General features: G+C 43.7%; 1 protein-coding gene across 1 annotated transcript in view; it reads right to left on the reverse strand.

Moving 5' to 3' along the window:
- Positions 1-1,937: 1,937 nt before the first annotated feature.
- LOC138246914 (uncharacterized) overlaps positions 1,938-13,306 on the reverse strand; it is an 89,166-nt gene continuing 77,797 nt past the window's right edge. Inside the window, exon 4 of the mRNA XM_069201661.1 lies at positions 1,938-4,538. Within this exon, the coding sequence (XP_069057762.1) occupies positions 3,084-4,538 (1,455 nt within the window). The 3' untranslated portion in view covers positions 1,938-3,083. The remainder of the gene's footprint in view (positions 4,539-13,306) is intronic.

A 13,306-nucleotide genomic window follows, 5' to 3' on the forward strand; every position in this document is an offset into this window, starting at 1 on the left:
AACAATAATAAACTGCTTTTATTATTGTTTTTTCGTAAAAGGGGCGGGCCCTGGTGCAAGATTTTTTCTAAGGCTATGGCCCTTCAATTAAATTAGCCTTACTCCTGATCTTATCATCCCAGAACAAGATGGTTTTGCTAAACACAGGAAAATAGCTGGGAACTTGCGTATCTTTCTGAATCTTTTCAACAAAGCAAATAAACTCACTTCTTCTCTTGCTGTGACCCTGAAAGGCCTGGTTTTGGTCTCCGATTTTTACAAATGATTTCCTTGCTCTAGTCATTGTCTCGTTCCACTGTCCTATTAAACAGAATTTAATCTCCTTATTTCTCTCTCAACAGAGGCATTCGTCAAGGATGCCCCTTATCGCCTTTATTACTTGTTCTCACTTTAGAACTGTTCTTACATCAATTGAAGACTTCAGACACCCTTTCTGTTTTTAAATTAAAGACACATATATCAAATAGACTACATACGTGGACGTTTCCTCCTTTACATGTCACAACCAGAGTCCTCACTTCCAAATGTTTTCTTTGTGTTGCAATTGTATTCTGAAGTGTTAGGCTATAAGTTTAAGATAGATAAATCAGAAGTTTCACCCCTAAATAAATACTGCATTAAGGACTGTTTTGTTGTGGCAGGCCCTTCTTGGAATACTATTAAAATCAAGTGCCTGGGGATTCTTTATTCCAACAACCTTAGAGACCTGTTAAAGATAAATATGGAAAATATAATTTACAGAATTACCCACCTTACCTAGGGCTGGTCACCTCCATTTCAGTCTTTGTGGGATTGTTTGAATACCATAATGGTAACATTACTCCCAATTGTAAATTTCTTTCTCCAGATGTTACCCATCATGACCCCTAAGAAGCATTTTAATATTCTGGATAAGATTCTTTCTCATTTTCTATGGAATGGGATTAAATTTACTAAGTCTGCAGATTCTGTTAATTTTTCAGATTTCTCTCTCTACCGTAGAGCGTTTGGTACTAAGCAAATTCAGCATTTCTTTTCCTACCCCAGCGATACTACTTCTCAATTGTGGTTCCTACTAGAATCTCCTGTGTTTTCTCCTTTTTCGATTAAACATATCATTTTCATGTCACACCTCCCCCTCCAGGTTTTGGCTGCCATCTGTAATATCACATTCTTGTTCCTACTCAAAAACTGCCTTCTTTCAAATAAATCATCGTTGACCAATATCTCAAAAGTCCTATCTGGTAAAATAAACACCTCATACTAAATGGGAAACCTCTCATGTGGAGAGTTGGATTGATAGGGGTCTTTTTATTATCTCACAACTAATTTTCAATAATTTGGTAATACCTTTTAAATAGCTCTCTCACTCTTTCAGCCTATCATCTACATTCCTCAGACAGTATAAGTTACTGAAGGATCTTCTTCTAAATGTCCTTAAACTCATCTTGTGTTCTTTGGTGAAAATTATGATTTGCAGTTTACTCCTTTCTCACTAGATAAAACATCCACAACCTCACTAATTTACAGAAAACTCACTACACCCATTTGCAATAGATTTAAGTCTAAGCAGGAAACCTTGTGAGAACTTGACTTACATTGCAGTTGGCCTCTTTCTATTTGTGACAAATTGTGGATGAAAATTCACTCTACTGGCATCCGGCCGACTTAAAACAAGCACTATATTACTTTCATAATAGACTATTCAATTTGCCAACCCAACTGTTTAAACCCAAGCTTCTCTAACAAGATCCTTATTGGCATTGTAACTCCCATTCTGACACATCCGTTCATGTGTTTTTTCTGTGCCCAAATATTTCTACCTTGTGGGTTCACGTATGGATTAGAATTGTTGCTATTACTGGTGTATCTGTACAATTTTCCTTAGACAAAATATTCCTTGGTGGCTTACATTTCATATGGTCAGATAAAAGATTTTTTGGTAAATTAGTGGATCTTTTATTAACAATCGGTTTACAGGTGATTACATCCAACTGAAACAATCTCAACATTTAACTGTGGTAGAATCTGGTGTGTCATAATCCTAGACTTGCTAGATATAATACACACACTCCCTTCCATTGTTTGTTGAACAAGATATTCTATGGTCACCTCTCACTACCTATGTCTCTAAAGTTGTAATTTCATGTGTTCCTTGTCCTCCTTTAATAATTGTTTGCCTTCTTTACACTAATTATACTAACTTGTTTGCTTATTTATGATATGGTTGTAGTAACCCACTGGAAGTTATAGCTACTCTTATGTGAAGTTAATTCTTTCAGCATTTTTCCTCTTCCTCTTTCTCTCTATATCTCTCTTCTCTATATGTTCTCCTCTCCAGATACCTTCAACCACCAAATCCTTTCAAGGCAGCCATATGTATTTGAATTACAATTAAAATGGCAGGTATTCCTGAAATAAAAACATTGGATTGATACAGGCATGGGATGTGACAGGATTAATTACCAATTGTTTGATAAGAAAAAGTGAATCTATGAGCAGTCTGTGGCTCATCTTAAATATAAAAAAAGCTATTTGGACAGTTGCCGGCAAGTCTGAGATTTTTAGAGACCAGTGGTGTTGGGACAACGTAAGACAGATGCCTGACATCCTTGCCATGTATATAATCCTTGACACACTCTAATAGCCTTTTAAATGCTTTGGCATATTGAGAAATCTCATGATTGTCCAGTAAGTCACCAAACTCTGTCTGGCAATGTGATGAAATGACAGCAATATCAAGTGAAGTTCTTTATGACTCATAGACTGACTACCAGTGTGATGTTGCCCTTCTTCCTAGGGCACGGTGATAGCTAATTACAGTTTCTTCATTCTGTCTTTTAAAAACCCCTAAGTAAACATTACAATGACATTACAGTGTTTGTAATTATGATGGTGTATATGGCACGGTGGAAACTGCCCACAGGAATTGTACTCTAACCAACTATGTTGAGGGCCTGATTTTCAATTTATTGAATGCTGGATTCCTGCTGTTTTTCAGCATGTGTCCCGCATCTGCCAAACTCTAATTGTGGTCCTAAATAGCAATAACATTATACTTCAAAAGACTTCCAAATATGATGTCTGCAAGGTGAATTCCCCTACTAACCCTGTGCCAGATTATTGATCCATCCATTTGTTGTGGAATGAACAGTGCTCGCACTCAAAAAACTGGAGGTTGCTGTAGTTGTTAGAATGTGTGTTGTGTTGGTCTCTGTGCTTGGAACAATCCCTGTTGGTAAGACTGAGAATGACGTAAAGTTCTCTGTTTTTGTTACTGAGATGGTTTTGCTAGAGCTTGTGTTAGAGAGCATTGTACTGGAAGAGATAACAGCAGAAGTTATAGTTTTGGAAGTCATGGTAGCCTCAGGTGTTGGTGCGGAAACCAAGTAATGGGAATAATTATCAAGTTGAGTGGTGTGGGATCCTGTGGCAACAGAGGAATTTACTATTGATGTGCTGCTTGATTTTATGGGTGTAGTAGAAGAAAACAAGCTGATTGATCCGTAATTACCTGTAGTAGTAGAGTTTAGTGTTTGTGTGGAAACTAAGTTAGTGATTGTTCTTGTGGTTAAATTAAGGACCAGGGTGGGCATAGTATGTGTGTCTAACGCGGATTCATTAGAAACAACTGTTTTGGGGCTGTTAGGCTTAGTAGCCAGAGTAGAAATGAGATTGGAAATAGTTTTGGAGGAAGCTGTAGCAGAAAGATTAGTAGCTAGTGTGATGTGTGTACTGTGGTTTGTTCCATCAGTTCTCGTAGAGACATCTGTAACAGTTCCATGTGTGGCAGCTGATACGCTAGAGTTTTTGTGTGTAGTTTCTCTGGAAAAGAGGATCGTGCTTAACACTGAAGTGGTTGCAAGGGCCATTTTAGTGTAATTTAGGCTAATGTCTGGTGACACTGAAACCATTGTAGGTGAGTTGCTACGTGCTGTGAGTTCGACCGAAGTGGGTCCTGAAGTCAGACGGGAAAAGGTTGTGTTCATAGATTTAGCGATCGATGTAGGTATGGGCACATTGCTTGAGTTGGACAGTGATTTAGTGAAAAATAATGAAGTTGCTGTTGCTCCATTGGCAGCAGTAGTTAGGTTTGAGCCATGGACTGAGACGTGAAGAACAGATGAAGTGGAAGAATTTGCTACATTTGGAGTGTTTAGTTTGGAGGTGGCAGAGTTCATTGAGTTAGAGGATGGACTTGAAGCAGGTATGTTGGTAATTGTAACAGGTGCTAATGTCAAAGTGTGTGAGACAGGCCTGGAAACAGTTATTGCTCTAGTTGAGTTAAATAATGTATTAAGCGCTACAGTGGGTTTAGACGTAGCCCTGGAGCTCCACGCCGTTGTGGTAACAGGCTTCGGAGGCGTTGTGACAGATGCACTCCCTACATTGCAGTTGAGCCCAGGTGTATATCCCTTAATCCAGCTAATGTATGACGTGATCAGGGTGTACACTCCAGGTGCAAAGGGTGCAGCACATTTTGTGGCTTCCCAGCTCATCACTCCAATCAGCAGCCAGGTGCCATTGACACTGCAAGCCAAGGGTCCTCCAGAGTCTCCCTGGAAAATAAATTTCATGCGATTAGCTTTTGTAACTGTCTGGCCTCATTTGAAAGAATGAATGCATGAAAGAATGGATTGATAAATGACGCATGGAAGACTATCAACTCATTATTGATGGAATTAACAAATGAATGAATATGCTTACAGAGAAAATCAGAGTCTGTAGCACACATTGTAACATGTCCCAAGATAGACCTATGTAATTAAATAATTACTCCGCTATGCAATGATTTGAGCGCTCGTGCTTTAGCTCGACTGCTTAGTGACCCTCCAGCAAACCAAACCGGGATAAATCTTGAGTAGGGCCATGCTTGAGCTGGGGGTAAAAGGACTTGCACATGGATCAGAATTCTGATTATTGAAGGAATTACTGCACCGACTGCAATTTTCCCCTCACAAATTTCCAATGCATGTTCGGTTTGGTGAAAAAAAAAAACAGATTCGTTATTTAATTCCCTATTTGCCTCACCCCTTAATGTCAATATTTACCTGATACAGTAAACACCTCACTTTTTACCGGCTCCCTTGTAATCAGGGCCTTTGACAATATTATAAAGTAACGTGCTTGTCTTTCATCAGCCACTGGCGTCCACCGCGATATTGCTCAGGTTAATTATGTTTTGTAACACAGATATATACTGTTTACTCTACCGACGCTAATACGGGAGATTTTGGAAAAGGATGGCTTAAACATAGGGCCTGATTTTTCAGAACATTGCACCAATGCAAGGTCAACAGAAGTAAAGCAAACCGGTGCAAAGTGTTGTTTTGGGATTTTCATTCCATTGCAAAATGTTTTGTGCTGGAAAATTGCCTAAAAGTAACACAAAGCAGAAGTATGCAATACTCTGCTGCTCTACTTTACATCAAGAGGGCATCCTAAGGATGGTGCATGGGGGTTCCCATGTAAATTCTTGACACATAGCTCTGTCTACTAACTTTTTTAGGCAGGGCTTGGCACACATACAGATATAGCTCCTCGAACATATGCACAAAGAAGGAGAAAATATTTATTTGCTCTAAACTTTTCTAATGCATCATATGTGTAACTGAATGCAGTCTAAGCATAGTATTTTGCACTGGATGGGTATCTTTCCAGTGTATAACTTATGCTAGTCTCACACAGACACCTGGGCACTATAGTGTAAATTAGGATTTATAGTGCTAGGCAGCCAACAAGAGCACAAGTGCTTAGGAAAAGAGCAGTAGAACCACATCTTAGTAGATATCTACTGGCCTGCGTCTCACACAATGCAGCACAACTAGGTTACTGCACTGTATTATCTGAGACATTAGTAAATCTGCACGTGCTATTTCAGTTTATTATTTTCCTCTTCCACACAGAGTAAAATAAAGTTTTTTTTGTGGATTAATCACATAATTAGGTGTTGATAACCACATAGCAGAAAAAAAGGAGAGTATTATAGAGGTTCCACAAAAAGATTATGGCTATTCAAATTTTCTGTTAAAGTTCATGTGAATTTTCATGCTTTCAAGAGTTTTTAGTTTGAAAAGACTCAAATCCTCCTTTTGAATTAGCTGGTACCTATAGTACTTCTGCCCTGTTGCGATAATAAAATTACCGTAAAGTAATACCTCGGTGTTTACCATTTGTATGAGAAGTTAGAGTATAGCTTATGATTACTTGGTTATGGTTGTTTTGCTAATGCAGACTTCAACAAAAGATTATCAAAGATCCAAAAAAGATAACTGTTTATAACAATCTGTTGTCTTATTGCTCCCTTTTTATGAGGATTTTCGAAATGTATTCATTCATATATTTCCGTCTTTTTTATCATTTAATCAGGCATCTATTGGTTCATTGGTTTTCTTGAACTTTGTAGCTCATTGTTTGCAGTGGTGACTCATGTATTAGGGCATTGGGCGTACTTATCCCATGCTGACAATGACCAAATTCAGTTTCTCTTCCTAAAATATACAATGCTTTCTGTGACTGGCTGCCTGATCCTCACTCCGAGAAAGCGAGGGTCAGGCAGCCAATCACTGATGGGCTGCCAATTGCGCACATGCATATGGGTGGAAATGTAATAGTGAGTACCTTTCTCCAGCCCTTGCTTCTCATAAGAGAGGTGTTCACAACAATGACGCTGAAGGACTGATCCTCACCATAGGCCCGTATATTGCAGAATTTCAAGCCAGACCCTACCATCACCCACAATCAGTGACCTACAATTTTTAACTCTGGATAGGGCTGAACACCCCCTATTGTGTGGTAAACAGGGTCAAGGTCGGGATCCTTGTCTTACTGGCTCCTCCAAAGCTCCTCCTCTAGAAGGTAGTAAAGCAAAGATGAGGGCTATACTAGACAATCCATTGCTGGCTAGCAGCTTGGTTTGGCTAATGCTGTGGGTGTGCTCTGTAAGCGCCTGCTCCAATGTCACACAGAGTAATAACATTGGGTCATGTATATGTCAAAAGAGCACACCTACAGCACGTGAGTGTCTACGGAACGACACTCCTGCTTTGCCTCGACGTCAGCCAGCTGGAACTGGTGGAAAGGTATAAAATAATCTTTAGTGTTGGTATGTGTGTGACAGACAATGCTTGTATGTGTGCGTGTTCGGGTCTGATGTGTGTGTGCATGCGTCTGTATGTGTGTATGTGCATGTGTGTGGATGTGATGTGCCCACTGCCTACCTGTGGTACAATGTTGTCTATGACTTAATGGTGATGATTCATGGTATATCAGCAGCATCCATGGTATGATGGAGCCCACTCCTGCTGTAGAGCTCATCTTATTGGAATTGTAGTAATTATTTTTTAAACATTTTATTTTTATTTTAATCTTTGAGGAAACAAACAACTTGACACGTTGTACAGTACAATGGCATAGCTGAGAATAAAGGTGTACATGTTGTATCTACAGTGACTATTGTTAGGAAAAAAGAGGGCACTTATAGTCAGGGTGCTTAGACTCCAGCAAATGACACAGTGTCAAGTTAAATCGCATATCTCAGTATGCATGATTTAAACAGTATATCTTTCATGGCACCCAGGGAGTCTAGTTCATACAACAGTATATTGCAACTTCGGCCATGACTGTACACGCAATAAGCATCTGCAGAGCTTACCAAGTCACAGATATCACGTTCAGAAAGAATCAGTACCTAATGTGTGACCTGCAGGGCATGTCAACCTCTCTGATGTCCAATCAGTTTCCATCTCAGCCAACTCCTCCTCTACGGTCCTGGACAGGAAGGCCTGATAGGGTCCTCCAATATCCCTTGGCTGACTGATAAGCTAGAGCAATATCTGGTAGGTGGCTGACTGTGTTGCAATAGGCCATATCCTTGTGCTGTTCCATCAAACTTGGGCTTGGGCTTGGGCCATGGGCCCACAGCATCGCTATTGTTTGTCTTGGAACCAATAAGCCGATAGCTACTAGTAGCGTAACCGCTCCCCGAACCTCTCTATGATATCCTAGCATCACCAGCAGGGGCGCTGGTGTTATTGATTCACCAGTGATTGCCTCTAATTCCCTGAACACGGCTGACCAAAACGTCTGTACGCTCTGGGCAAAAGCACGCTAAATAGGCAAATCCTGTCTCCTCCTCAGTGCAGCACAGGCATCCTGCATTATCACGCAGGCCGTATCTAAATAGGCGATCTGGCATGTAGTGTACCTTGTTGTAAGAGGCTGGCCTGGTTTGTAGTGGGTACCTTGGATACTTACACCTTACACCAGGTCCAGTTATTCCTTCTTAGTGAATGTAGTAGTGGTCTAGCCACTTAGGCTGATAGAGGTAGCTATAGCAGAGCAGCTTAGGCTGAACTAGGAGACATGCAAAGCTTGTGCAATACCACTTATAGTTACACAGTACTTATGCACAAGTAAAGACAATACTCAGTGTTACCAAAAATAAAGGTATTTATTTGGGTGACACAGTACCAAAAATATCTTAGAGACAATGCTCCTTCTGGAGGTAAGTATTATACACAATATATACACTAGACACCAAAATTAGACAAGTAAATAGTCATAGAACAATGCAAACAGTAGGAAATCCTATAGAATGCAAGGGGAGAAAATAGGTCTAGGGGCAACACAAACCATATACTAAAAAAGTGGAATGTGAATCATGAATACCCCCCTAGACAAGTGTAGTGTGCGCAGAATCACTGGGAGAGTAAGAATACAGTAAAGGCAAGTAAATTACCCCACCCCAGAGCCCAGAAAAGCAGGAGTGAAGTTCTGAAAGTTTCCTTGAGACACACTACACCTTTTTGGGATTTGCAGCAGCCAACCAAGTCTGCAAAGAACAATTGTTGGATTATTGGGCCAGAAGACCTGCAAAAGAAGGGGACCAAGTCCAGAAGTCAAAAGAAGTTCCAGGAAGGAAAGGAGCCCCTGCCAACCCAGAAGAGGGTGCAAAAGTCCCCAGTTAGCCGAAGACTGCAGGAATGCATCCTAGGAAGATGCCAGTGGGTTCCTGCATGATGCAAAAGATGTCCCACGGCATGAAGATCGTTGCAGATGAGATTTCGTGTTGGAAGTTGTCAACAAGCATTGGCTACGACAAAAGTGTGTTTTGCGTCAAAATGGCGCTGGATGGACCCAGGAGGGACCTGGGGGCCTCAACTCTGAGTGAGAAGGAAGAGAGGGCCCTCAGCACTTTAGAGAGCCCTCAGGATGCCAGCCAACACCCTCAGGAGCCGCAGGACCTGGGTTCAAAGGAGGTGCAAAACGCGTTGATGCAGCACAACAAAAGAAGGTCCCACGCCGCTGGAGAGCAACTCAGCGAGTTGAGCGTTGCAGGATGGAGTGCTGGGGACCTGGGCCAGGCTGTGCATGGAGGTATTTCACAAAGAGTGCACAGAGGCCTCAAGAGGCGAAGAAGACGCTGTACACACGGGAAACGTCACACTCAGGAAAGGCAAGTTTTACCTCCTCCAAATTGCGTCAGCAGGACCTCAGGACAGTCTATGTCGATGATGTCCACCCTCTGTGTCCTTAGGAGCAAGCTCATGGTTGTGAGAGCAGTCCCAGGGTACCGGTCGTCATCTTGAAGGTGCCTGCTTGCAGCAGGGGAGTGACTCTGTCACTCCACAGGAGATTTCTTCGGTCCTTTTACCCCTCCCCAGCCTGTAACACCTATTTTCAAAGGGAGAGGGTGTAACACCCTGCTCTCAGAGGAAATGCTTTGTTCTGCCTTCCTGGGACGGGGCGGCCCAGACCCCTGGAGGGCAGAACCCTGTCTGTGAGGTGGCAGCAGCTGTAGCTGCAGTGCAGGCCTCAGAGAGCTGGTTTGGCAGTACTGGGGGTCCATGGTGGAGCCCCAGGGATGCATGGAATTGGCTCCCCAATACCAGATTTGGAATGAAAGGACAATTCCATGATCGTAGACATGTTACATGGCCATATTCAGAGTTACCATTCTGAAGCTGCATATAGGTATTGACCTATATGTAGTGCACATGTGTAATGGTGTCCCCACACTCACAAAGTCCGGGGAAATAGCCCTGAACTATGTGGGGGCACCTTTGTCAGTGCAAGGGTGCCCTCACACTTAATAACTTTGCACCTAACCTTCAGCAAGTGACTAAGGCCCTCATTCTGACCTTGGCGGGCGGCGGAGGCCGCCCGCCAAAGTCCCGCTGTCAGGTTACCGTTCCGCGGTCGAAAGACCGCGGCGGTAATTCTGACATTCCCGCTGGGCTGGCGGGCGGCCGCCTTCAGGCCGCCCGCCAGCCCAGCGGGAAAGAGGCTTCCACGATGAAGCCGGCTCGGAATCGAGCCGGCGGAGTGAAAGCTGTGCGACGGGTGCAGTTGCACCCGTCGCGTATTTCACTGTCTGCGCAGCAGACAGTGAAATACTTGTAGGGGCCCTCTTACGGGGGCCCCTGCAGTGCCCATGCCAGTGGCATGGGCACTGCAGGGGCCCCCAGGGGCCCCGCGACCCCCCCTACCGCCATCCGGTTCCCGGCGGTCGGACCGCCGGGATCTGGATGGCGGTAGGGGGGGTCGGAATCCCCTCGGCGGCGCAGCAAGCTGCGCCGCCTTGGAGGATTCAATGGGGCGGCGGGACACTGGCGGGAGACCGCCAGTGGTGCCGGTCCGACCGCGGCTTTACCGCCGCGGTCGGAATCCCCATTGGAGCACCGCCGGCCTGTCGGCGGTGCTCCCGCGGTCCTCCGCCCTGGCGGTCTTTGACCGCCAGGGTCAGAATGACCGCCTAAGTTACTTAAGTGCAGTGAAAATGGCTGTGAAATAACGTGTGCGTTATTTCACGCAGGCTGCAATGGCAGTCCTGTGGAAGGGTTTGTTTGAGCTCCCTATGGGTGGCAAAGGAAATGCTGAAGCCCATATGGATCTCCTGGAACCCCAATGCCCTGGGTACCTAGGTACCATATACTAAGGACTTATAAGGGGGGTCCAGTATGCCAATTGAAATTGGTATATATAGTCACTGGCCTACAGTGACAAATTTAAAAGCAGAGAGAGCATAAGCACTGAGGTTCTGATTAGCAGAGCCTCAGTGACACAGTTAGGCACTACACAGGCATACACATTAGGCCACAAACTATGAGCACTGGGGTCCTGGCTAGCAGGATCCCAGTGAGACAGGCAAAACACACTGACATATAGGTTTTTATCTATGAGCACTGGGGTCCTGGCTAGCAGGATCCCAGTGACACAGTAAAAACACACTAACACACACTCATAAACAGGCCAAAAGTGAGGGGAACCATGCTAGAAAGAGGCTACTTTCCTACGCTTGTTGATATATTTGAAATGTAAGAGTCTACGCCTACTATTCAGGGAGATGGTCTTAACAACTGATCAGCAGTACTGCCATCGCTTATCGCTAATACCAATTCTAAGGTCTCTCTGCCGTTCTAGCCTGACCCTTAAAACTTCTTGTCTACCGCCTCTTGTGCAAACACATAAAATCGCGCTGCTATTCAACAGAGGGCTGTTGCTTGCAGTAAAGAGGTGAGGGCAGACATTTCGAGCTGTTTTTGGACATCATCCCCTAATAGTCCTCTCAAGCTGTGGCACGCTCTATGGTATTGACGCTATTGATATATTTTGCAGGAGTAGCACCAAAATACTGGTGCTATTCCTGCAGGGTACATGCGGGCCCATTAGAAATAATGTAATAATGAAAGTTAAAAGTGCTGTAAAAAGTGACACAAGAAAATCTGTTAGATTTCCTTGTGCCATTTTTTTGTCCCTCCCTAATGGGGGAACGCCCCTTTTGCATACGTTATGCCTGGCGCCGGCATAATGTAGCGCAAAGGGTTACAAAGTGGCACAATGCAAGCATTGCAGCATTTTGTAAATATGGTGCAAGGATTTTGGCCTTGTTGGGCCACATTGGCGTCAAAATAAATAACACTAATGTGGCACAAGGTGGTGCTAGGGGCTTATAAATATTCCCCTTAGTGAAGGATGTACGTTTTTTGCTGCTCTCTTGGACTACATCTCACGTACACCTTGTATTGTGACTAAAGAACACCGCTATAGTGTGTAAACTCAGCTCCCTCAGCACGTTCTCAACTCCAGTCCCCTGACCCAAGGGGAACCATGGGCACTGAGTCTGAGGTATATATGGGGAGTACAATGGTGACCTTGCCTATTGTTCCAGAAAGCGTTGCCAAGCACAAGTCACCACATTCAAAGAATCAAAGACGTTATATCACCACATTGGTTTCCCAAACAGGGTCTGGGGCAGCATGTGTGGAGGCACAGTGCCCCGCTCCAGCCACAAATGTGGCAGTTCTCGCAGACCATATTTTCAGTATTAAGCAAACGTGCACTGTGCTGCCCTATAATATGTTTCTAAACCAGGGGAATTACATCCCCAATATCATATGGTAAGATCAGAGTCTCCCACCCCACTCGTTGTTTTCCTGCCCATGCCAGTCAAGCCATAAGGGCTCCACTGCTTCAGGCAATAGAAGCAGAATATTCACAAACAGAAATAAAAATCAAGGTAACACCACCATTTTCATGATGGTAATACGTCCAGCCATTGACAATGGCAATCAAATCTAATGATCCACTACCTCTGCAAGTTTCTGCACAGCTCTACCACAGTCGTCTAGCATAAAAACCTTAGGTTCCGTATGCACTTGAATCCCCAGATAGCGCACAGAATCTGTCTTCCATTGTGAGAGATAGTCTAGCTGCACTGGCGTTGTTGCAGGGTAAGCGGAAATATAATAGATATATTGCAGGTTATACGGAGTCCGGAGTGTCCCCCAAACAGTACCACCTTCTGTAGCACTAGAGCAAGGTTCTGCTCCTGATTGAGTATATAAAGCAGAGTGTCATCTGCATAAGCCAAAATGATTAGTTTGTATCCCAGGAACTGCAGTGTTAGAAATGGGGTTTTTGGTTGGCAGTCAGGTTGCCCTCTGTCCAAGCAAGAACCCTCACTATAGTCAGGGTAAGTGACACACAATCCAAAATCAGCTTGTGCCCACCCTCTGGTAGCTTGGCACGAGCAGTTAGGCTTAACTTAGAAGGCAATGTGTAAAGCATTTGTGCAATAAATCATACAATAACATAATATAACACCACAAAAATACACCACACAGTGTTTAGAAAAATATATAATATTTATCTGGGTATTTGCAGGTCAAAACGATCAAAGGTGCAATATGAATTTGTAAAGATATCACTGAAAAGTGATATAAAGGGGGTCATTCCAAGTCTGGCGGGCGGCGGAGGCCGCCCGCCAGACTTCCCCCCTCCGAAATACCGCTCCGCGGTCGAAAGACCGCGGAGGGTATTCTAA

The sequence above is a fragment of the Pleurodeles waltl genome, chromosome 7, assembly GCF_031143425.1.
Source record: "Pleurodeles waltl isolate 20211129_DDA chromosome 7, aPleWal1.hap1.20221129, whole genome shotgun sequence".
NCBI lineage: Eukaryota > Metazoa > Chordata > Amphibia > Caudata > Salamandridae > Pleurodeles > Pleurodeles waltl.